The sequence below is a fragment of the Diprion similis genome, chromosome 6, assembly GCF_021155765.1.
Source record: "Diprion similis isolate iyDipSimi1 chromosome 6, iyDipSimi1.1, whole genome shotgun sequence".
Lineage (NCBI taxonomy): Eukaryota > Metazoa > Arthropoda > Insecta > Hymenoptera > Diprionidae > Diprion > Diprion similis.
In genome coordinates, this window is record NC_060110.1 from 11,945,573 (window position 1) to 11,969,195 (window position 23,623).

Genomic DNA, 23,623 nt, shown 5'->3' on the forward strand with positions numbered 1-23,623 from the left:
TAATATGACATGGGACATAAAAATTTCCATCAAGACTTTGGCTCTTCTACGTAAAATACTTGAAAATCGAGTGATTTTTTCTCATTGGTATACACAACAGGATCCGAATTATAAAGACATCTGTTAGGTAACAATCATATCGACTAATCAATATTTAGCAAACGAAAGAAAGAATGAGAAAATAATCTACCAGCTGGAGGGACTACGCTTCAGCTGCTCATGATAATAATCATCATCCAGAAGCAAGTATATAGGTACTTAAATATTTAAAACACTATAATACATAGAAAGGTACAGTGTAACGATTAATTCGTACCGTGTGAGCTGAATATTTATGATAATTTGTTCGTAAATATTTTTTCCTCGGTGTTATTGAACTATAGTTTACCTCCGTATGATCTGTGAAGGTCTAAAAAAATATGAGTTTATTCACTTATTCAATTATACTATATTTGATGTGAACATGGGCATCTTTTGTGCTTTATATGTAACTTTACCTTATATTCTAGAACATACAACGAAGATAAATACATCTCAGGTAAACGATCGATACAAAATCGTGCATTGGTTTCGCACAAATTAAGCGTAACACTGTCGGGATATTAATATATTGTGCACAATGAATTTGTGCTAGCGGAATGTAGAACGGAACATTTTGTCTTTCATTATTAATATCGAAATAACAAAGTAGGTCAGTAATTCCTTCAGGCACGACTGTAGATTAGACAAAAAGTCATCCTCGTTACATGCTACACGTTGCAGTGTTAATTTTTTTTCAGTATGATACATTCAATACGCTGGAACACCCTATATTTAAGGACAAAACTATCGTGTACAATATTGATTTACGCATTTATCATCCATACTCTTCGGCTGCTATAAAATTTTTAATGCCTTGTCGAACAAACATGAGTTATTAATTTATCATTTTCTGCTTCGCGATCAGAAAACGTGAGGTATATTTCAATATTCATGTACTCAAATTTGGCACGAAAATATTTCTATTACGGTGTCCCGAGGATTCTCAGATGTTTACCATTTTTAATCGTTATCGTTTGTAGATTTACCGTCATTTCTTTTCATCGACAATAATTTGAAGTATCTGTAAATTGGGACACATGTCTGTCCGACTTTACTGTCGTGCCTCAAGCAAGGATTTTTCGTTTTGTATCATCGCCATTGATAATGAAACAAGTATACTCAACAGCATTTAGTTAGTTCAACAAAAGTTGATAAACTTTTCGGATATTTAAAAATACATAAACAGCATTTTGTTTGCTAATTGTAAGAGGCGTTTAATGCTGGCTGGCCTCTTCGTTCGTTATTTAAATCGTATACACTCAATAATAATTGCTATATGTCTAGTTAAGTACATTTAAATGACACCTTGCTTCATTTTTCATATTTTTCCCTCAACATTTCATATCTATACACACACACAGAAGCTCGCTAATGTTTGTTTCGTTTAAAAATTTTCATATAATTATAGATATAATTTAATTGTTTACTTTCGTTTTCTATCACTTGTGGACCCTGGACCAATACATCGCGTACATTCGATTATTGGTTAATTTGGCCGAATTTCGAGGACGCGCGATCCCCGATATGCATCGTATATAGTACGTTTAACAAATACATAATAGGAATGATATACCAGGTTCTAGAAAAGACGATTACCTTGCCGGTGAGAAGGGAGAGCACAAAATTCAACAGCAATTTGCTTCTAATAGCACTTTCAAAATGTTTTACTCGTAGTTGCGATGAGTGTAGACGAGCCCGGAAAAAATGATTGTTGATGTTTCCAACAGTATTTACATTTTTTCGTGCTTAAAAATTTATTTTTATTTCGTTTGTAACTTGAAAATAAATTATGTTTGCAGTATGTAATTTTAATTTCCGTCGAATATCGGTAAAACGTAAAATTAGATTTGATGGAAAATCTGTCCGGAAAATGAGGTAAATAATATTTACGGAATTATTGCAGAACTGCCAGCCGCGGACAGAAATATGTAATACCTTTGCCAATTTCGGGACTCTCCGATCAGTGAGCGAAGGTGCATCTTGACTAGTGACACCGTTGATCAATGGCATTTTTTATTAAAATAATTCTCAATGTATCTTTTCTATCTTATAGAAAGCCCATTTCCAGAGCATTATACAACGCCTGGGTGTCGGAATGACTGTTGATACGCCAAAATGGAAAATTGTGCGCCCGGGCAGCCGTTTCTTCGTCAGATCCGTCGCCGATCACAACGTACGTGCATCTGCGGCCAAATCTGGCCACAACTCGACCGAAGCAGCTCTCTTTTCCTGAAAAATTTTCACTGGAAATTGTCCCGTTTGCCCTCACCTCAAAAATGATGATTGTGTTTGTAACTCGTCACTGGCCGCTTGGTAACTATACTTAATATCGTTTTATCTTACCGATTTTTGTCGCCGAATAGATGTTCTCTATGGGAAATATTCCCCCGATTCCGAATAGAAGTACTTTTGACAAGGCTGGAACGAGTTGAGTCGTGGTTACCAATATGTTGATGCAGTGACTCCTCTTGTTTATTAAATTCAAACATTTCACGGCGGAAGTCAGCCAATTGTCGGTCAATAATTCAATTTCCGTCCTCAACTGAAGCCACTGTTCCCTCTTGGTAGCCCCGAGAAGACCGCCCACGTTGTTCCGATAATTACAATAAATTTCTTTGATCTTCCGATAACGAAAGGCCAATTTTCTCATCCAGTCTACGCCTCCTCTGACGCCGGAAGCCAGACATATACCGTTGTTAGCTGATGCGCACTGAAAACCGTCGGTGGCAAAGTTGTACGACGACAAGTCTTGCCCGTTGTCATCCGACGACACGTCGTCTATGTGGACTTGATCACAGTCCTAAAAATATGAAAAACATGTCTTTTGTGTTTCGCACTCCAAGGTATAACGTCCAGTTCACCAAAATCCATCAAGTTCCCTGCCTATTTTCCAAATTGAAATTGTGTATAAAAAATGTCTGCCATAATTTACCAACATTTCCATTAAAAGTTTTATTATTCATTTTTTCTTATCAAATCTAACGTGACGCGTTTAATTAACGTAATTACGACGGGTGTATGAAAGAAAACATTTACTCACAGCACTCACCTCGACGTCGTTGAAAAAGAAATGTGTATCGGCCAAGTTGTAGATCATTTCCTCCATTCTATAAGCGAGCTGGGCTAACAGCGTCGGGTCTTTTCCATGCTTCGTTGCAAATTGTCCAGTAAGTAGAGAATGGAATACAACTATGGTTTCGTCCAGGTCCCAGATGAATATCCGGTCCGGCCCGGCTTCCGTCGTGTCCGCGGAACCGATACTGTTTCCGCTTCCGCTCTGCCGTCTTCCGCGTCTGCAGGGCTTCGCCGTCGCCCCTGTGTTAAAGATCCTCGTTCATTACTCCCCCTCACATGGCAGGTAAATACGGCGAACTGCACAATTACACCTACGTTTCCAAATTCTTACTCGATATTTCGGCAACCCTTAACGATCTATGCTCATTGTCAGTATAATCGTTGATTACGTATAGTAACGAAATTTAATTACCCTCCACGCTGGCGGTTTCCCGCGTGGTGCTGAGATCGTTGGTTTCGTGAGATGGCGGGTCCAAAGTAAGCGCCGATTTCGAAGAATCGTCTTGAAATCAAACCCAAAATAATTTGTCAGCTTTTGCGAAACATGTAGGTCACATCGAACCCGGATCGAAATTGCACTCCATGAAGAATCAGCTATTATTACTTTTCAACTAAATCATTCCTCAATAATACACAATTTTTTAATTAAAATCATTGTGTGGTACCTGTGAAATTTAAATTGCTAATGTTGAATGACGGGGGTGTCGTGTGATAGCCAGGCATTGGATAGTATCCAGAATACTGCAGTGGAACTCTATCATTTCCGTAAAGAGTGCTGCTGTAAGCGCTGTAGTCTAATTTCTAAAATATAAATACATAAAAAATAAAATTCGCATGCGAACATCGTTCCATCGGTAATTATTATCCGTGAAAAATTTGTGCTGGAGGGGGAGGACAAAAAAACCAACGTCACATCGAACGCCATGTTGTTCGATATTACGATAAAAAAAATTCAGGATATTTCCTCCTTAATTACGACACGTACTTGGGATGCCGACGATATATTTTGGCCGACCGACGGAAATGTGGTGGATCCACTGTTGTATCCTGCGTAGCTCGAGTACTGGGCCATGGTACCAGGGGTGGTGTACGAGCTCAGGTAGGAGCTCTGTAGCGAAGTATTTTTCGAGCTCGTTGTTGTCCCGTAACTCGGTGAATTATACAAGCTGAAACGATCGTCGGTTGATTAATCACCCCTTGTCTCCCGAAATTGTTCTCCAAAAATCTGAACGAATAATTTTCGCGCCAGAAGTGTTAAAATTCAGCTATAGGATGAAGAAACGACTCTTTTTGTCCAAACCGTCTATCTTGCAGCCCCACGGTTCGTGCGATTTGAATAAAACGACTAGGCGCATTGCAAATTTTTATATCTATCATGCTTTCAAGTGCCTTGAGGCTCCGTTATAATGTTTGTGTAAGATTCAACGTTGGAGAGTCAAGTGTCACGGATCGATCGAGCGTCGAGTCGAGTGAAACTTATGCACATTCGTATAGTATAGGTACCGTTTATTGTATTACGCGTGCGTGTAGCAGCGGACTGGAAGCGATCTGTCTCGCAACTCGAGGCATAATGTTAAGAATGCAATGCAAGGCGCATGGAATTATTAAAACTTCGTTGAGAAACATAAGTATAGTAATGACGAAACACACGTAACGTGCCTGTTGTAATATTGATTTGCTCCGTACAACGAACTGTAGTCGGCCTTCTCCATAGAGTCAGGATACTCTTCCTTGTCTTCGGCACTTTCGTCGATGTAAAGTTCACCCCCCGGAACGTTGTCGCTTTCCGGGCATTCTTGGACCTCGTTTTTGACCTCGGTGTCTGGAAAATTTCGCGCTGTTACGCACCGCTTCATTTTTTTAAATTGTCGCACGGATTACTTCAAGGGTTATTTGCTCTGGTAGTTTTTTTATTCGGGTTTTAGAGATAGGGGTCCGGGGGTTATCCAAGAAGCGATTCTTCATTGCCGATTGAGATTTAAGGACGCTCTCCATGCCGCGAAGAAAGAAACGTAAGGGCTAAAGATTTTATCTACCATTGTTCGTGGTGCGCGGATGCTGGACGGAGGCTTCCGTTGACGAAGACACGTTGCCAGCATTGTCTAGAACCCCGGCCGGTTTCGTGGGATCATTGTCTTCGGTTAACATATCACCTTATCTGGAACATAAGCGCATATTATACCAGTATATTTGTTTGTTGAATAAAATATAGTTTAAACTTCCTCTGCAGAGTGGATTCCCTTATATTAGAATAAATATTCACGATGCGAATTTTTCAAAATCTTTTCTTGTATTTCAGGCTTCCAGGACATATCTTAATTGCCTCGAGACCAACCGGATTGCGGATATGATAAAGTGGTCAACGTGGATCCCGGACTTTATGGATTCCATAACGCGACCGCCAAGCTCCGGTGAGCCTGCAGGCACAGGTAGGGTATCGAAGAGATAGCTGATGCACTGCGTGCCGGAGGGTACTCAAAAATTCATTATTGGCGTCCAATTGCGTGTCTGGGAGGTGGCAAGGTACGGTGGAGGCGTACCAAGATCGTTCCTGGCGAGCCAATGAAACTGCCTTTCGCTGCGTTTATGTTACGTATTTTTCATGTTGCCAAGTCACTGTCTACTCTGCGCTCCGCCTTTCCTACCTGCGAACACCTAATACTGCACATCAAGTTTTTCCTCGAGCCTTGTGAGGGCGATTTTTTATCGGAAATCATGATAGATAGATTTAACTCCGGAAATTCCATCTTCGCGGTTGCGGTTTTGAAACTTATGTTACGTCTCCATTTTCTCTACTCGACGCCTTTATCCAACAAGAATTAAAGTTATGTTCGACTATTAAATGCCAGAGTGATGCATCGAATGTAAACAACAAAAAGGCTGTTTGTTTCTTAGTTGAGCTTAGCATCCCTGCCTAAACGAGCTCAAACTTAATACGAATGTACAGAATCAACCTGACGCATCTGTATAATAAAGTAAGTATTTAAATAAAGATTTTAAATATGCGCTCTTTGTTTGCACGGACTGCTGCAGTGTTCTCGCGAATACTCAAGAACCGGCCGCTTTTCGCAACGTCGACAATTAATTAGACACCCAGACTAAGCAGTCGCGATTAGATAAGAAGAATCCAGTGCTTGCCTGGTGAATTGATAAGAGCCCCGGTCTTTAATTGCACGCCAGAATCGGCAGTCCCTGTACTCTGGAATGTCGACCTCTTCGGATCGAAATTTTTGCACGTTGGATATGAGCATAAGGGTGCAGGTGAAGGACGTTCGAAATCACTTCAAACTAACTATATTTTATATGGATGTGACTGTAGTTTATATGGATTATCATATCGGATCGAATTAGGCGGGACTAATGCCGTCGAACTTCCTGTCGAAAAACCGCGAATCGGTTGACTTATTTTCGTATGCTATACGAGAAGTTCGCGCCCCCCGTGGCGACGTCCCGTGGCGAAGTGATTCTTAACAAGAAAACCGGTATTGTCGTTTCAATATGCACAGAGTTTCAGCACAGGTGCAGTGAATTTATTATAGGTATGTCAATATTGTAAGGACAAGTTAGACTGGTAAAAATTTCCGAGAATTAGATTAATCCTTTGTTGGAGTGGAGAAAAGCCGAAAAAGACGTTCGTCGGATAATACAAGGGAAAGTCTGTCGTCCGTTGAAGTTTCTTATACGTGGGAATTGGAACAGTTTGAACGATTGTTGGACAGTTTTTATAGAGAATTTTAGAACTATTGTATACCTAGAAAGTGTTCGAACTACAAAAATAGCTGCAATTATAGGGTTCCAATAATTAAAATTCAAATGTATTCCAGAGTTTTGTGATGAACTTGAAATCACACGTGAAATTCCAGAGATTTTTGGAAAACTCTTGTATAAATCAGATTAATTTCTAAGTATACTGACGAAATTGTTGACGTAATTTAAATGTCTGAATTTTGCGAGTACGGCAATGAATACCAGCCCAACATGCAGGAACAATAAAGTTTTTCACGAGTGTCGAATGATATTTAACTGCACTATATCCGATCTCTCGCATATGCATAGGTGAATGGATTGTTTATTTTATTCTGTGCTGGAGAAGGTGTAAACTTTTTCAGCTAACAGTGGCTCTTCGTTATCCAGCCGCACGCGATGACTCACAAAGTTTTTTGAAACTCGATACGTTCCTTGAAGAAATTTAGTGCCGCTATAGTGTAGCCGGTTACGAGATTACACTTTGACTGTATATATCGTCAAGCGCGAATTGAATCGTTCAGTTTGGTTTGTCAGTGCGGAAGTTACTTCTTATACGTGTGGGTTAAATAAAGAAAACGATTCTCTTCGATTATAATTTTTAACGGAAGAACATCTCACCATGAATCGCAAAATTCAAGCCCTAGATCAAGTGATAGAGTGAGCTTTTCTGAATATTTATATAAACTTATTGAATTATTTTACAAAATACAATGCATATTTGTCTCTGTCTAATTATTCACTATCCTAAAAATGGAATTCACTCGATTTACATATCTTGCACTAACCGTTATAACTAGTATAATCGTGGAATGAGTGTATTCGGTGTAAGTGTGATAAAATTATACCAAATCAAATGAATAAGGATTCCATTACACTGTATCTACAGCCATAATTGACTTTCTCGTTTATGTTTATATTCGATCGTTTATTGCCACAGGATCATGTATAAAATTACCGCGATGGGATAATTCATATAATCGTAAGAGAACGTTTATGGCCTGTATTGTATTTGTATATTATGATCACGAAGCATGGTGCCGTTGAGGTTTACACTGCATGGAATCTACCACTCTACGCAAGTAGATACATGCATGCACCACATACGTACCTCAAACAAGTATGAGAGCGTTATTTAATCTTTATCAGAAAAAGATTCTTAGACCTGCCGAGGGTTTGTCAGCAGTGTGACCGGCAACGGTGATAAATGGCAAGACTAAAGAATGGCACGCCTTTGGGCCTGTGCGAACACGGCTATGGCGATTTATTAAATTCTGCCAAAAAGCACATTCTACACGCGTCCCTACCACTAATTATTTCGTATCTGTCTCCATGACTATCGACCCGTCGTTATAACTGAGGTTCAAATCAAGATTCAGAATACCCTGCACTATATCTTAACCCGTTTTATACCGCCACTCGTGTTTTTGATGGAAAGTTGGCTTCTCTTTTCCTTTTACTTAAATTTTTTTTTTCCTTTTTATGTACCGAAGCTTTATCCAGCCCGGCGGTCAGGGACAAAGAACAAGGAAAATTTCTCGTGACTTGAGATGTCACCCACAAGACCGGGACAACCTTCGCTTAGTTCTCATTCGACTCGTCGAAAATTTGTCGCTTTACGCAACGTGCAAAAACACGTGCAGAACATTTTGAGCTCGTAGGCCTTGACAACGTACCTTAAACATGCTGCCATGCCAAAAATACCGTTTTAATACGTAATTAAGCAACTCTTGTAGTTTTCTTTTGCACAAGGACCAATATAAAGACCTTCGATACTCTGAAACTTTTCCCTCATAAATTCTAGTGAAACTTTGAACTGTCTAGCTAATCGCCAAACCTACATGAGCTGGGGTCAAATTTATACTATTACAAAACGCAGAAGTATAGTCACGCTACTAGCACTTGCGGGTCAGAATTTTTCTCTCCATGCTATAAAGCGGAGGTATATCAATTACGCAACTAATTTAGGTCTACTTTGATTGTATGCAATTATGAATCGTACCGTTTTTTCCAACATTAAATTTAGCTATTCATGCATTGCCGGTATATTTATTTGATCTATTGATCGCACTATTGGAAGACCAGTAATAAAATAACCGAAATCGTCGAAGACCGTTTTGGCGAGATTTGGAGCAGATGGAAATAATGTTTGACAATGTCCTTTAAAGTTTTGTTAAATTACCGGCGAATATAGGTACCTATATTATGGCAGAGGCGAAGAATTTCGATGTAAACTTTCAGAGTTACAGTGCAACAAGGGAGCCAGCGTGTCGTTACTTGTATATGCTAGTGCGATTCTTCTCTTTACCAATTAAAACGTATTAGCGTTGACGAGGTAAACTGGGAGGCACAGTGAGTTACACATGACGAAATAAATGGTTCAAAGTTTTTAATTGTCAGCAACACGCGGACCATTTGAACCCAGGGTCGACACTAGCATAATTTCTATACGTGTTTTTATTTTCGAAAAGCTGGCATTCGAGTTTCAAGTGTCTCAAATGCACGTGTCGCATGTCGTCCGGAAATTTACCTGACCCAAGAATTTTTCAGGCTTCGATAACCGCGATTAACGAAAAAACAGCTCAACTCTAATATTTCTCCGTTTTGTTTTCCATCTACCTGTTGACGTACGTTATCGATCATCAAATTCCCCGGCATACGTATGTACACGTATCGCGTACTATGCCTCAACGGCGTCTTTTACTTATTATTATCTAGCTCGCTGCGAATGACAATCAATTATGCACGTGACGTCGGCGTCGTTTAGATTAAAATTTTAAACACACATTGAAATATTCCACCCGTAGGAATGCACACTATGGCATTTAACTGCAGCTGGACACATTTTGCGATCATAATTACATAACTCCGCAGTTAGTTATACTTTTGGCAAAATATGCAAACGATAAACAGTAATCATTTGTTAAAAACGGCACACCAATTTCGATATTGCTGCAGATGTAGTAGGTAATTCTGAATAGGTGTACATACCGAGGCTCGGAATTTGAATAGTCACGTCGATGGAACAGGATTGAGATGCCGTTGCCTCAATTGTACAAATACAACAAATGCTGCAGTAGGTGTTGATAATCTTTTGCCGTCGACGATGGCAAATGAGTCAGCACAGGCATACGGAGTTGTTCAATGGAAAGGTATGAACATCGAGCAGGTGAAAGAACCGTGTTTGTATACAGTTTATCGTCTCGCAGAAATTCGATTTGTAGTTCGTACAAACCGGAGATGAATCTGACTGGCTGGGCATATGATAAGAACGGAGGGTAAAAGCAAATGTCGATCAGCTAAGGTACGATATTAATTAAATTTCGCGCAGAGTTTGCAACTAGGACTCGGTGGGGTTGATTAATTCTCGTCTAATCACTCAATCAACTCTAACCTTGGTTCTCCGTAGTCGGCGAGCCTTGGTAATCCAATTAAAACTTTGGCACAACCACCATCCTCGCCGCCGTCCGGTGCACACACTTTTCACACCGCAATTGCCGGCCGTGGATGTCAGCGGCGACGCCTCCGCGATGAAGATGTGGAATCCCGAGACGAGGAGGACGACGTCAGGTCCCTTCGCAAGGGTTGAAGCGAAACATGCCAGTTCCAGAGGGTGTGCTTGTGCTGCGGCGATGTAGGTGCGTCGGTACAAAACGATACGTAGCGAGGGGTTCTTGTTTTTTAAATATTTCTCCCTTTGTCGATACCCGCCCCGTGTTCCTCGGGGCCGAATTATTCCGATCCGGAACACAACACGCTCCCCGGCCTCGAATTGTACTCGCTCCTGCTGCGTGGATTCTATCGGCTCGGCTGAGTGTGATGCTGCTGCAGCCTGTGGAGTTCTGAGCATGCGAAATGTCGCCTGCCACCCCCGCTCCGTAGTCACGTGGTCTCTCCTCTCTCCTCTCTCTCTCGTTCACCGTTAATCGGAGAGAGACGGGGTCCCGAGAGCCGTGCGAGAAGGACGGAGAACGGCCCCGACGAAGAGGGTCAGCGCGAGGGGTGGCGGGGGTGGAGGGGGACCCTCGAGGGTCGACGAGGACGCCGACGGCCGGCGGAACGGACGCCGGGGAAAGGGGGGAGGCTTCATCTTATTAGAATAATTGTCACTCGCTTGGCGTTACGTGGACCTGCGGATGCCCCCCCGCTGCACTTCGTTCTTTCGATTATTAACACCTAACACCCCGTTTCACACCCCCGCCGACCCGCGAACCCCGGCTCCCGGTGCAAAGGTCGGGACCCTCGTCCCCGCGGCGGGATATTCCGGAGAAACGGCGACCTGCACGTGCTCCACGTTTATCGATGTATTTCATTATTTTGCATTCTGTTTATTATATACAACGGAGGCACAAATGCGATACAGGTGAGCGTTGCAAACTCGATGAACCGCGAGCGGTAATTTTTTAGTTCGTTTAAACGACGCGGGTCCGGCACAGGATGAGTCCTGACAGGCTATAAGCGCAGGGATTCTTTCGGCTCCGAGGAATTCCACGGCGTATACGAGTGGGCCGGTGATTAGGGAGATTCGGAGATTAAGGGATTAAGAGATTTAAAGATTAGACGCGCATCGCTTGGTAGGAAGACTGCAAAGCCGGCCCGTCGCAGGCTTGCTATTTCTAAACAACTTGTACACAGGCAATTGCAAAGTGGATGCTGCGTGCAGCGGATTAGGGGCTTTTTTTGCAAACTATGGATGATGCCGGTTTTTTTTACTCACGGTTATAGGCGAATGTGCATCCTGCCTACGACCCATGGGGTCGGGAAGGAGATACACTGTGCAGTGCTTACGTCAGATTACCGTTCTGCATACTGCCTGGGGCTGCGGGCTACACTGCTCCCCTTGGGAAGGGAATTAATTAGTGATTTTTGGCCCACGAGATAGGGGGCGAAGGCTCCTATATGTTTTTCGTTATTCCACTCTGTCGAGTAGTTATGGCGCAGCACTAGAATACATAAACAAACGTACTGATCGAGACGTTATCTCCTGTCAGTTCCGTGTGGCTTTATACTGATTCAATTGTATACTAGTATACTTATCATACCTTGTTGGGTATTTTCAAGTCATTGCATGCAGTTGTACACTGAAAACCAGTAATTGATTTGCCTGATGTTGATGCGGCCACTGCAAGAACTTTTCCCTGGGATGCGGTTTGAGCCCATAAAGCATATAGTCTATCAAGTTCAATTTAAAACTTTTTTTACTTTGTTACTCAAATAATTCGAAAACTTTTGGGCTGATCGTACATAATATTTATTCAGTTCTAATTTACGAAAATCTGCAGCGATTGAGACCAACATCTTGACTTAGCTTGACTATACGCTTATTGTTACAGTAATACATGGCATTGCGTATAATCAACTATGTCCTGTAATGCTTGTGATTGTTATAAAAATATCTATTCCAAAGTTGTCTCAAAACTGAGAATCAATTATACATCAGCGTATTTACTGTCACATAATTTCGTACGAATAGAACATTTGACTGCGAAAACTCAATCAATATTATATGTCACAGTTGTAGCACCGACAGTATTGACGAATCGATGCTATTTCAGCTCGGATAACTATTTGGGCTATTGGAGATTACCAAGCACCTACTCTGTGTAAAATCCTTTTTTAAGTGGAATGTGTTTAAGGGGAGACGCCCGTAAAATTTTCTGTATACCGAGTTTTTTAGGTTTCAATCATTTGAACAACGAAAAATCATTCCAAACTTTACAGGATTATAATGTTCAAAAGACTAACAAGCTGAAGTACGAACAAAATGAGTAAGTAGTCTTGTTGAAACGCACGCCAGTTCCTGCAGAGAACACCCTATTACCTCAAGAAATGAAGGTGTTTCAATCCCCGTAACAATGACGCGAGTAAACTTATATTTTCTTTGAAATTAAACAAAGACCAGACAAAGACTAGACGGTAAAAACCGCAGCTAACTGTAAGTACAAGGAGGGTGCTGTCTTCACAGTCCGATGCGCAAGAGAGGCGGAGAATAAGAGCGTCAATCCGTCTCTTCGCGATCGAAAAAGCGAGATCCCTTACAATTGTTGCGAAATGACAAGCCATTCATTGGCCAACCCAGTGATGATTTAGCAAAAGTTGGCCAATCATCGGCAGCTAGGGTTGAATGCCCTCCTCAAGAAAACTGATTTAAAACACGAGGCAGACCCTTTCAAGAGCCGAGGCGAAGGGGTGGTCTTCCACGGGGAAAATGCACACATACGTGTCCGTCATGGGCGTGTGTGTTAATGTCGGTGAAGGACCAAACGAGGCCAGGCCGAACGAACCCAGGGAAGTCCAGGTCGAGGCGAGGTATAGGGGACACCAGAAGGTGTATAAGTATAAGGTAGGCCGCTCGAGGACATGCATACATTCGACGTAGGTACACAGGCGAGGCACCGCGTTTCACACACGTAAAAGGCGGGCGCAGGCGCAGGCAGCTGTCATCTTACACCGTGGAGGAGGCATGGAGGCATGGAGGCATGGGGCGGCCATTCTCAACTTATCTCTACGATCTTTGTAAACATGTCGTGAAATCTGAGTATCCCAGCATTGGCGTAGGCGCGCCGAGGACCGCGGCGTCCACTCCACGACGTCCGGACCTGTTAGGCCTCGGAGGCTCCAGTACTTCGTAGAAATCGCTCGCCGCACTCCTGTTCCTAAATGCTTCCTGCAGGTCCTCCGCTCAGCATCCCTTCTCCGTGCCTCTGCAACGGCAGGCTCTGTGTGCTTCACACGAACGGGAAATGGGGCTTGAGTATTCGCGTGAAATTAGTAAACGGACGCGTGTCCCACATGCTCTTGGTTCACTTAAACACGTGCACCTCACGCTCACCTCGCGTGAACTTGACGACAATAACTTCGGCAGTAGCCAAGGGAAAATAAGGGGAGAGGACGAAAAAAAGTCTTCCAGGTCCGACGAGACGTCTTTCTTGTCCTTCTAGACAAAAGAACCTCTGGCCGTGCTCTTACGGGCCGATCCACGCAAATGGAAGACCGAATTCCTTCATTTTTCCTCTTCGAACAAGAGACCCGCCATCGGGTCAGATCCACTTAGCGTTTGAGGGATGGAAACCTCAAGAACTGTTAAATCGCTGCCCGGGTACTTGGATCCAGTTTCTTGTCGGAACCGGTGATTATTGTTACTCTGGGGTGTGCGGTGAATCCGAATAAGGATACACGGTGTGCTTTGAAGAAATAATGTAGCATTAAAATAGTAGGTCACACCAATATTCACATATTCCATTCTGAAACCGAAATCCATCAACAAGACGCGATGGAGTCCATTGAATTTTGGGCATTGCAGTATTTTATAAGCAGGCCGGTGACAATGAGCCTGAGATTGGGAAAACCAAAACACAATTAATCTCTACTTCATTCGATCCTCTATAAACTAATAATGATGTTTCAATAATTTCGAAATATTCGAAACGAGTTGACAAAAAAAAAAAACAGAAAAATTTATCTTCGAATACGGCTGTACATGAAATGTTATTATTGTAAATTCTTAAGAAGATATGTAATGTATTAAAACTGTCTTATGTATTGTAAGCAAGTGAGTTATTTTAATCCTAAGGAAATTGTATTTCACCGATATAATTGTGTTGCAATTTGAGAATTGAATATTATTTTTTCCACCTGTCATTCTGACTGAATATTACAATTTAGTTATAAGCCTAGAATGGGAGGATATGTAATTGCTACGTTGAAACAGATCGAATCGAAAGAATGGTGTCTGCATACAAATCGGCATTATTATACTGATATGTGAGGTGTCCGATGTAGTTCCGTAACCGCAAATCTTATATCACCAGAAAACAAAACATTCAAGCTTGATGGGATATATGAATAGAAGTGTGAACGCTGATTATGTGTCGAAAGCAGAGGTCAGACATCGGCTTCCGCCTTAACTATGTATTAGCAATTTGTGAACCAACTTTTTGTACGTTTGATCCTACGTTGCGCAGTAGATTGTCGTTTAACCGATACCAATATTCACAAGTGCAGACGGACAGTTTCGCATAATTAAGATAATTTCATCATGAAATTTTTGTCCACCGCAGATTTATTATAGATATATATACGTTCGCTGATTAGGATCAAATTGACTCATTCTCGGTTGGGCGACTGTTCCCGGCTGTACAGTTGAGACGGTAAGAAAATAAAAACCGCATGCCGCAACCCACAAGTAATCGTTCCGCAATCTCCGCTGAGGATCGTTGTTTCCCTCCAAACAGGGTCCCGTTTCTTTGTCCAAATTTCATACGTAGGTATAACACGATAATCTCTACCTGTTCGTTACCAGTGACCACCAAGATTGTTGTTTGACAATTATTCGAATGAACAGCTGGTCAAACACCCCGTCACATCTACTCTATTATAGATATCGTGTCAATGAATCCGTGATATTAATGCATTGAAGACTTTTCCAACTTGATACATTATTTTTCGATTTAGCACATGTATCCTACGGGTAATTCTTTTTTCCAGTGAACCTGACGAACTACATATACTTGCGAGTCTGGATTCTTCGTAGAGAAAAAGAAAAAATCGGAGACTCTTAAATAAGATATTTATTTAGGAAACTCAGAAATTTTTCCCGAAAATCAGAAAATTTTATACGAAATAGCCTAAATACTCGGCCTTTGTTGAAGTTTTTTTTTTTGAAAAACATTTGTTTATAAGTTGAATTTGAGTCGCTCTGATTATCGCGGCGGATATTTACGAACGACCGAGAGTCTACAGGTTGTCCGGAACGACGCTGCCGTGGATGCACTTTATTCTCGAGGTATAATCCCGGTGATTTTTCGTAAATTAACCATGCGGCAATAATTACTAGACATTTCAGAGCCAACGACACGCAGGGCAGAGCCTGAACCCACCAGACAAGACCGCAACGACGTGAAACATAATACAATAGTTGTACCAGCAAACCGGGCCTCATGGGACAGCCAGCGGCTCGGCCGACTCAGCAACTCAGCCATGCGGAGCGGAGAACGGGTGAAGAAGGCGACGCAAGGCCCGATTCAGATTACATCTGCGCTCCCTGCGATCGACCATGGTTTTATCTTTACTTATACCAGACAATCTTCAGAGAGACATTAGGAAGGTGTCTGCAGTGTGTGTATAGTCTGCAGTTTGCGAGCATTGCTTATACATATATGGCGTAAGTTCGACGTCATACAGGCTTCGTCGCATGACTTATAATTAGGGGAGATATTTCGGTACAAGCGCGTAGCGTTACTTATGTGTTTACATATACATGTAAACAATAATAATCACGTATAACTCTTGTTTCTCATTTCTTTTTTGAATTCATACTACATTTAGATATCGTCGTTGTCGGGACTAACGCAGTGTTTGAATATCGCTCAATTTGAAGGTTCAATCCCGCGGATTATAAACAGTGGCGACATCTTTGGTGCACTTTTAATCGGTCGAAAAGAACACTGCACGGTGCCAAGCTTTCCGGAATATAAGAACTTTTGAACTCGGCGATTATCGGTGGTCTTCAGCAATTGCTATTAAATATGATCGTTATCTCGATTAGTTAGAATTGATTTGTAGTCGTGCCCGTCATTATTGATAGATTTACTGCATTTGGTACTCGCGTAAGAAAGCGTAACGCGACGGTCGGGAAGTTACTTGTGAGTAGGTTGAAAATTTTTTATTCCTTAGACGATAAACTTATTCCTATTTTGTAAAGTTAATAGTATTTAGCGTAGAATTATCTGTTTAAATTTAAATTTCAATTATTCATTGTCGTTGCTATTGGTTTGTAGATATACAGGAGTTTGGCCGCCTTGAGCCACTTGAATTAACTGTGGTTGGGCTTGAATAGGTGTGGCTTGAATGATGATGGGCTGATTACTACCACCCTGAACTTGCATTCGAATCATCTGGAGTTGTTGTGGCGTTAATTGAATCTGAAATAATAAAAATCAACGAATAATTATCTTGTCCTCATTTCCCCTACTTTCATTTGCATCGAACTTACAGGTATCTGCTGTATTTCGCCGCTGGGTGTTACTATTTGTTGTACTATTTGAATCCCTCCACCCTGGGAGGTAGGAGATTGCTGTGTTTGTTGTAATTGTATAACTTGTTGACCACTCGTTGTTTGCTGTGGACTTGGTACTGTCACAGTTTGCGCAGTCACAGTTTGCGCTGAGCTCGTGTTTGAATTTTCCTGGAAGTAATTTGCAAATGTGAAGTTTTGTAAACCTATCTGCTTATGCTGTAAAATAAAGTTTGTTTTTTGTTTTTTCAATACATTGAGCCAATCTTACATTCTACCGTACATTCCTAATTCCAAAACATATGATTGCTGAAAGCTTCCAGACTAAAATCTTCTTCAATAACTCGTGACCGTTGTTTAAACGATTTCAAAACTAGGACAGTAAAGCTTTACCTGTTCGACAGGACTGCCGATGTTAATAGTTTGAATTTGTCCGGTTGACGGTTGAACAATCTGTATTGGCTGAGAAGCTGAGCCATTATTCTGTACACCCTGATTTGCGGAAGCTTGTTGCTGCGCAAGCTGAAAGTAGTAATGAACTTGATCAGAGTTCATTGATGTTCGTACAGAATTATCGTTCTGGGCTTTAGTTTGTTTCAATTCATCCCTGGGAACAATATCGATGAGGAAGTCGAATTGATCATATTTAGTGATAGCCATTGCAATATCGTTTCTTTGCAGAGTACGTCTTTTATTATCTTCTGTATGAACCCACGCTCTGAGCGTTAGTTCATGTATGAATATCTCAGCAGCCTTTGAAAACAACATCGGTGCTTCCGCACTTATCATTTTCACATCGCCATCTAATTTCATAATTTTTTTTATTCTAGCCAACGGTAAGGATTGAGTCTTTAGGTCCATCTGGAAAGGAAATTTAAACAGATATATATTTTTTATCAAATCTTGTGTTAATTTCTTTATACGTAAATAGAAAGAACCTTACAGTAGTTATTTTTTTGATCTCATCTGTTACTTTGGGCCAAAACTGACCCAGCGCCTGCTGCGCTTCCGAGTTGCCTGGTGAGGCAATCTGTAAGTCGCCATTTGAATCTCCTTCCACCTCTTCCCCGTCCTGGTTCCTGCAACATTGCAGTTGCAAATTTATGTTGTATCTTCAAGTTTTCCACTTACACAAATTTTGATATTACTCTGGACCATATAGACTGCAAGATATATTTTTGGGGCAGTTGGAGGGTCGAAAATATGAAAACAAATGTTTGTTTTGAAATCTCCAACTGTGCAGAGAGAATCCTTGTGAAAATTGCAGAATTTTTTTTTTTGTTTATTCAACCACATAACGAACGGTATATATGCTCGGTTTTACAGGAAAATCTTTGGCTTTACACGGTTTGATTATGCAGTGTATTACATGGCTTTATAGGAGTTGCTTCGATGAAAAAAAATAGTTATGACATAACCTAACTTAAAGAGATGCATTACTAAATGTGTTACTCACGCGTTTACGAAGAAAACAGACATTGTTTGAATGTTCGGGTTTCTCACTTACAAAATTTATTGAAACATTGAGTGCAACGATAAGCTCATCGAGCAGCTTTTAACATTAATAATAAATAAAATTGCATTAGTTTGTACCATAGGTTTTCACTCGAAAAACCTGTCCTGACCGCAGACAACGCAAACTGTGTAGATAGGGTTCGTACAAATGTTGAACTCATACTCGATGATACGTCTGCATGAGTTCTCACTTTGTCACCTAGGTGGCACATAAAACGAATTCATCCGTTTTCAAAATTGAAAATGTAAAAATAATTGCCCGCAGAAACAGAAGTACCTAAAATAATTTATTCTTAGTAGCTTATATTTTTAAGTGTATAGTTGAGCCTTTATTGGAATATATATATACACGGTAATTAATTGTTGATTGTATTGATGATTGGGTGAATGGTTAATTATGTACTCTTTTAAAATTAGCTAATTTTTGGAAAATATTGTTCAATACTTCTTTAGCTGAACACGATTCTGCATTAGGTATTCGTATTATTCCTCCAAATTCTCTTATGTAGTAGTTCAACTCCATTTCGTTCGATCGATTTTTATTAGCCAAATACTTATTGGAAAGTTGAGATAATTTTAGCAGATCAGAACTGAAGGCTTCGTCTAAGTCAAACAATTCTAAAGCTGGTGGTGGAAGTTCTTGAAAACTCGGCGGGAACACCTGTGGGCCAAGTATTTTCAATCAATATTCACAAACATCAGTAGGATATTTTTCAATATTTGCACCAGCTGAAATAAATTTGTTGAGTTTCTCTGATCTATTTAGATCAGTTATCAATCGAATATTTCGGCAAATTTCTCACCGATGCCTGTGTGGGTGGTAAAGGGGTCTCGAACTGGGGGGTAATTAACGTCAACGGCTGCTTTTTCACCCCTAAAACTTCATATGCCTTGATACATGCAGGAATCATGTTCAAATGTATGGAATAAAAGTGTTGTTTGAACAGCTTGGTATATTCTCGCGGTATTTCAATGTTGTCCAATTCTTGGGTGCAAACTTTTGGGATGTTCGCCTGCTGAGTTGTATCCGGAACAAAATTGTACTCCCAATACTGTGAAGATGACTTTCATTAAGTCTAAGTTTTGACGATGTATAAATTTAGATTGCGTGTAATCAGGAGAGCCTCACGTCAATATCATCGGGTTGCGTATGCTTCACAGCTAAGTCGTCAGAACTAAAGAAGTCAAACAACATTTCCCTGAATTGGTCATTTTTTTCTTTCTCTATGTAACTGTCCGTTAGCATCCTCGAGGAGCCCAAGACAACCAATTTACCGCCGTTTGATTTTGACGAGTAGTAAGCACAAATTGGCCTATTTGTTGGTATCGCGACTGCACCACTAGATAGAGTCACACTGGATGGTTGCACCACATTCAAAGTTGCCCCGTACGGATACAAGTATTTCAAACCTCTGAATATTGATTGATTAATCATTGCAAGTAAAGTCGGCATTAATGTATAATATCAAAAATGTTTCAATTTTAAAAAAGTTAGTTATTGTTATATGAAATATTTATTACTCACATGTACTCGTCGCGATTTTTCACGAAAACTGATTTATTTGACAATCCTTCTGATATGAGACATTCTTTCGGGTGAAAAGTTTGACTGTAGTTCATTCTGACCACACTATCTGAAAATTTTTTGATCATTTCAAATTGTATTCGGTCTTGGGTTCTCCTGTAATGGCCCTCCTCTTATCTGAGAAGACAATTTTTGTATGATATTTTAGCTATTATAAATCATGTCACTATACTTTCTTGCGTATCGAGATAATACATTAGAAAATTTTTTGACTTTGTCGAAATAACGATTTCTGATGACTGTCAGTTTATACTTTAGAGCTAAACAAAATATTTTTCCTATCATCTAAACTTATTGTATGAAAATTCGTTTGAAGAAAGGGTGAATGGAACTAATTGAATATTCATTATAGGTAGAAGCAAATAAGCAATAAATTGGTGACACTACTTCACAGAAGACGAAAATTATGATTATTTTAAATATCATAACATATAAGTAAAGTTTTAACTGCTAGATATGTGATTTACAAAACTATGTACTAATTCAAATTTGTGCCTCACCGTTATTCACCATAATTCCAAATTCTTCCAACAAAAAATTAATATTCGTATTGAATTTATTTTCCCCGCCTTCGCCGAGCATGACCAAAACGTTTCCACCAGAATTTATGAACGTCCTTATAGCGTTCATTTCAAGTTCGGTGAATTTGCTGCGAGGACCTGGTAATACTAAGACCTTGCCAGTGGTTAGCGATTCTTGCGAGAGGACGTCGTTGTTTCTACAAACAATTTTAATACTGTTGAATGTTTTTTTCCAAAGTCGATCTGATTTGTTTCCGATTCACTGTACTTAGAAAGGGTTGAAAATGTGTAAGTAAATATATTCAACTATATTGCAAATCTCTCAACTTACTCTATAAACTTCCATTTCGGTTTTAACTTTCTCTGAAGAACCTTAAATTCCTCGTTCAACCTCCGCTCATTTTTTGAAGCGTCAAATATTATCACATTAGCATTTGAATCGGCAGTGGAATGGACAGCCGTCATATTAATCGTTTTAATACTTTTCCCTGCTGAATAAATATGAAATACGTACAAAAGTGTCGGTATTCCGAACTTCACCCCGGAACAGTAATTGTCAGTAATGGTATAGTCAGTCTAAAAGGCTTGAGCAAACATTACGGGACTATCGTTGCTACGGGCAACCCTTATGACAACTAATCAAATAATCAAATAACAACGCGCCTTCGTGATCTTCACGTAGGGTCTGGCTGACCATCGGGTGTTGCATCTATGATCAATTTCGTCTACGGTAGAGTGTTCGTACATTATTTTTTATTAGTCTAAAAGGGATGTGTTGCGGACCACGAATAAAGAATTGCGAAGTATCCATGGTAACGCCTTAGATGGCATGAGTGATGAAGGGTAAGGAATGTTCGATCGGGTGACAACGTGTGGTGCGTGTGGTCAAGTGTAGCGTGGTGTCAACTGTCGGTCGCAGACTCTGCATGTTAAGTTCTTTACTTGACATAAAATGAGTTCTGCAACTCAAACTGATCATGAGTTGAAAAAACTGTTAAACAATCCAGCTAAAAATGTCACGGATGACGCCTCTATGGCGCCTCCGCTCTCGGTAAGTGTTCAAGTATGTTTCGTACAGGTTATCTTTTGAGACTTGTTTGTTTATTAGCTGTCATTTTCTGGTGTAGACGAACGTTCCACGGCCGAGTACGTCTCAAAATGTTAATCCACAGTCTGCAATGAATCCCATGCTACCCGCATTCAGTAAAAAAGAGGTACTTCAACCACGTCTGCAGTGAGTATATCGTACCACCTGGTTAGTTCATACATTTTTTAATATTCCAAACTCGAATTCTGCAAGTACCTGCAAAGCAGTGAAAATTTGTACTGTAATTATTTAGCATTGGTAAAAATAGTTGGTTAAACTAGCAGTAGATACAAAGCCAACTCAGTTTCATCCACCTGACTTAACTAGGTGTTCGTGCAAAGTCACTACGTTTTTGGGTTCGCCGTCTTTTCATATATTTCTGGTTTTTTATATACAATATTAGTGGTACTTCTTTAACTATTGCCAAGTATCTTTGAAACTACTAAAACATCGAATTTGTTTCTACCAATACTGGTGTACTCAATTTATTTTTTATTCACCCTAATTTTTGTGATTGTAATATTGTGTTTTAGAAGAAAAAAAACACTTGCATAATGAGATTGAATAATCAACATTGCATTCATTGTTCTTTGTTCACAGAAATATAGTATCAACAGTTAATTTAGGAATGGAATTAAAACTCATGTATATAAATACTAGAACGAGAAATTCGGAATACAACCCTGCACGTTTCACCGGGCTAATAATGCGAATACGAGAACCAAAAACAACAGCTCTTATATTTAGATCTGGTAAATTGGTTTGCACTGGAGCACGGTGTGAAGAAGATTCATATCTGGCAGCCAGAAAGTTTGCCAGAATAATACAGAAATTAGGATTTGCTGTAAGTATTTGGCAAATATGCATGAAAATTTCTCTATCGACCAATCACAGTGCAACTGCTTATTACATCAAATGTTCAATCATACAGAATCTAATGGGCTTGCAGAATTGGAATACTTTTCCTCTTCAGAATGATCTTTTCGTTTGAAGCAGGTTACGTTAAATTTGTAATAATGAGGTTTAACTGTCCGAACACTTTGGAATATCAGATTTGTACATTTTCCGAACTGAACAGTATACCATCTATATTTTAGGTAAAGTTCATGAACTTCAAGGTTCATAATATTGTTGCAACGTGCGACTTGAAGTTTCCTATCAAGTTGGAAAACTTAAATCACATGCACGGCCAGTTTTCTAGTTACGAACCAGAGCTATTTCCTGGTTTGGTTTATCGCATGGTCTTGCCAAGGGTTGTACTCTTGATATTTGTCAATGGAAAGATTGTGCTAACTGGTGGGTACGCTTGAATTTTAAGATTGCATCATTATTATAGTAGACAAAGCATTTTACTTGCAAGCCTGTTCTTACCTAGTTTTGTATGTTTGCTAAAAATGGTTATTTGTATATTAACTTTGAGCAACAAGTATTACAAAGCATCGATCAGTTAATTATAAACATATTCACAAAAAAATTGTTATTAATAAGTTTTTCACCATGTTTACAGGTGCCAAAAGTCGTGCGGAATTGCAAGACGCTCTAACAAATATACATCCAATTTTGAAGAGTTTTAGAAAACAGTAAAATACCCGTAGCCACCGACTATTGTCGTTAATTTGTTATCATAGAGTAAATTTTGTACATTAAAATCAATTGAATAAATCTGTGATTATTTGTTATAAAATTGATTGCGTTGATTATTGTACTTATACTTCATTAGAATAGGTTGTACGAGAGAAATTAGAACAGAATACACGGGAGACGTCGCAGGTGTGTCAACTGTTTTAAAATATATATTTTCTCAACTTGGAAAATGAAAATACATTAGTTGTAATACTCGATATCAAAATAAAATGCGATTGAGAAACGTAATAAAATATATTCTATTGACAAATCAGTACGCCACTTCTTTATAACTGTCTATTTTTTATACAAGTATATAATTTATGTCAGGAAATTTATTTAGAGTAACACGATCCACCAAGACGAAATGTTGGATT

The 23,623-nt window shown here is 39.9% G+C and overlaps 4 protein-coding genes across 8 annotated transcripts; 1 reads left to right on the plus strand and 3 right to left on the minus strand.

Annotated features, from left to right (window-relative positions):
- Positions 1-1,162: 1,162 nt before the first annotated feature.
- Positions 1,163-10,727, minus strand: LOC124407591 (eyes absent homolog 4). Of its 3 annotated transcripts, XM_046883876.1 has the most exons (10): positions 10,295-10,727; positions 5,697-5,801; positions 5,193-5,314; positions 4,816-4,978; positions 4,142-4,322; positions 3,822-3,957; positions 3,569-3,658; positions 3,122-3,396; positions 2,425-2,881; positions 1,163-2,310 (listed from the first exon to the last, which is right to left on the minus strand). In XM_046883876.1, the coding sequence occupies exons 3-10, from the start codon at positions 5,302-5,304 to the stop codon at positions 2,129-2,131; spliced, it is 1,596 nt and encodes a 531-aa protein (XP_046739832.1). In that variant the 5' UTR covers positions 5,305-5,314; positions 5,697-5,801; positions 10,295-10,727; the 3' UTR covers positions 1,163-2,128. The 3 variants fall into 3 exon arrangements, with proteins under 3 accessions (XP_046739832.1, XP_046739833.1, XP_046739831.1); XM_046883877.1 differs by lacking the exon at positions 5,697-5,801 and having other exon boundaries at positions 3,131-3,396; XM_046883875.1 differs by lacking the exon at positions 5,697-5,801.
- A 5,824-nt stretch (positions 10,728-16,551) lies between these two features.
- LOC124407599 (nuclear transcription factor Y subunit gamma-like) lies at positions 16,552-18,543 on the minus strand. Of its 2 annotated transcripts, none has more exons than XM_046883892.1 (5): positions 18,372-18,543; positions 17,859-17,994; positions 17,309-17,776; positions 16,895-17,086; positions 16,552-16,823 (listed from the first exon to the last, which is right to left on the minus strand). In XM_046883892.1, the coding sequence occupies exons 1-5, from the start codon at positions 18,392-18,394 to the stop codon at positions 16,650-16,652; spliced, it is 993 nt and encodes a 330-aa protein (XP_046739848.1). In that variant the 5' UTR covers positions 18,395-18,543; the 3' UTR covers positions 16,552-16,649. The 2 variants fall into 2 exon arrangements, with proteins under 2 accessions (XP_046739848.1, XP_046739846.1); XM_046883890.1 differs by having other exon boundaries at positions 16,895-17,134.
- A 221-nt stretch (positions 18,544-18,764) lies between these two features.
- LOC124407594 (intraflagellar transport protein 52 homolog) lies at positions 18,765-21,219 on the minus strand. 2 transcript variants are annotated; one of them, XM_046883885.1, is made up of 6 exons: positions 20,868-21,219; positions 20,516-20,733; positions 19,956-20,064; positions 19,560-19,842; positions 19,234-19,482; positions 18,765-19,091 (listed from the first exon to the last, which is right to left on the minus strand). In XM_046883885.1, the coding sequence occupies exons 1-6, from the start codon at positions 20,999-21,001 to the stop codon at positions 18,822-18,824; spliced, it is 1,263 nt and encodes a 420-aa protein (XP_046739841.1). In that variant the 5' UTR covers positions 21,002-21,219; the 3' UTR covers positions 18,765-18,821. The 2 variants fall into 2 exon arrangements, with proteins under 2 accessions (XP_046739841.1, XP_046739842.1); XM_046883886.1 differs by having other exon boundaries at positions 20,516-20,798; positions 20,868-20,990.
- A 57-nt stretch (positions 21,220-21,276) lies between these two features.
- On the plus strand, positions 21,277-23,438 carry LOC124407610 (TATA-box-binding protein). Its single transcript, XM_046883907.1, has 5 exons — positions 21,277-21,587; positions 21,664-21,770; positions 22,224-22,467; positions 22,721-22,919; positions 23,131-23,438. Exons 1-5 carry the CDS (start codon positions 21,489-21,491, stop codon positions 23,205-23,207), a joined length of 726 nt encoding a protein of 241 aa, XP_046739863.1. The 5' UTR covers positions 21,277-21,488; the 3' UTR covers positions 23,208-23,438.
- Positions 23,439-23,623: the final 185 nt, after the last annotated feature.

What these genes read in the sequence shown, in the direction of transcription:
- LOC124407594 (XM_046883885.1), bottom strand. Translation starts at nt 21,001, where the DNA reads ATGACGGCTGTCCATTCCACTGCCGATTCAAATGCTAATGTGATAATA. An exon ending in CGCAACCCGATGATATTGAC is followed by an intron (nt 19,483 to 19,559) that starts GTGAGGCTCTCC and finishes TCATCTTCACAG; the next exon opens with TATTGGGAGTACAATTTTGT. An exon ending in TACCACCCACACAGGCATCG is followed by an intron (nt 19,092 to 19,233) that starts GTGAGAAATTTG and finishes CTTGGCCCACAG; the next exon opens with GTGTTCCCGCCGAGTTTTCA.
- LOC124407599 (XM_046883890.1), bottom strand. Translation starts at nt 18,394, where the DNA reads ATGTCTGTTTTCTTCGTAAACGC. An exon ending in TCTGTTTTCTTCGTAAACGC is followed by an intron (nt 17,995 to 18,371) that starts GTGAGTAACACA and finishes GCAATGTTGCAG; the next exon opens with GAACCAGGACGGGGAAGAGG. An exon ending in GCGAAATACAGCAGATACCT is followed by an intron (nt 16,824 to 16,894) that starts GTAAGTTCGATG and finishes TTATTATTTCAG; the next exon opens with ATTCAATTAACGCCACAACA.
- LOC124407591 (XM_046883875.1), bottom strand. Translation starts at nt 5,304, where the DNA reads ATGTTAACCGAAGACAATGATCCCACGAAACCGGCCGGGGTTCTAGAC. An exon ending in TCCGCGCACCACGAACAATG is followed by an intron (nt 4,979 to 5,192) that starts GTAGATAAAATC and finishes GAAATTTTCCAG; the next exon opens with ACACCGAGGTCAAAAACGAG. An exon ending in GGAAACCGCCAGCGTGGAGG is followed by an intron (nt 3,397 to 3,568) that starts GTAATTAAATTT and finishes TCTTTAACACAG; the next exon opens with GGGCGACGGCGAAGCCCTGC.
- LOC124407610 (XM_046883907.1), top strand. Translation starts at nt 21,489, where the DNA reads ATGAGTTCTGCAACTCAAACTGATCATGAGTTGAAAAAACTGTTAAAC. An exon ending in CTATGGCGCCTCCGCTCTCG is followed by an intron (nt 21,588 to 21,663) that starts GTAAGTGTTCAA and finishes TTTCTGGTGTAG; the next exon opens with ACGAACGTTCCACGGCCGAG. An exon ending in TGGAAAGATTGTGCTAACTG is followed by an intron (nt 22,920 to 23,130) that starts GTGGGTACGCTT and finishes CCATGTTTACAG; the next exon opens with GTGCCAAAAGTCGTGCGGAA.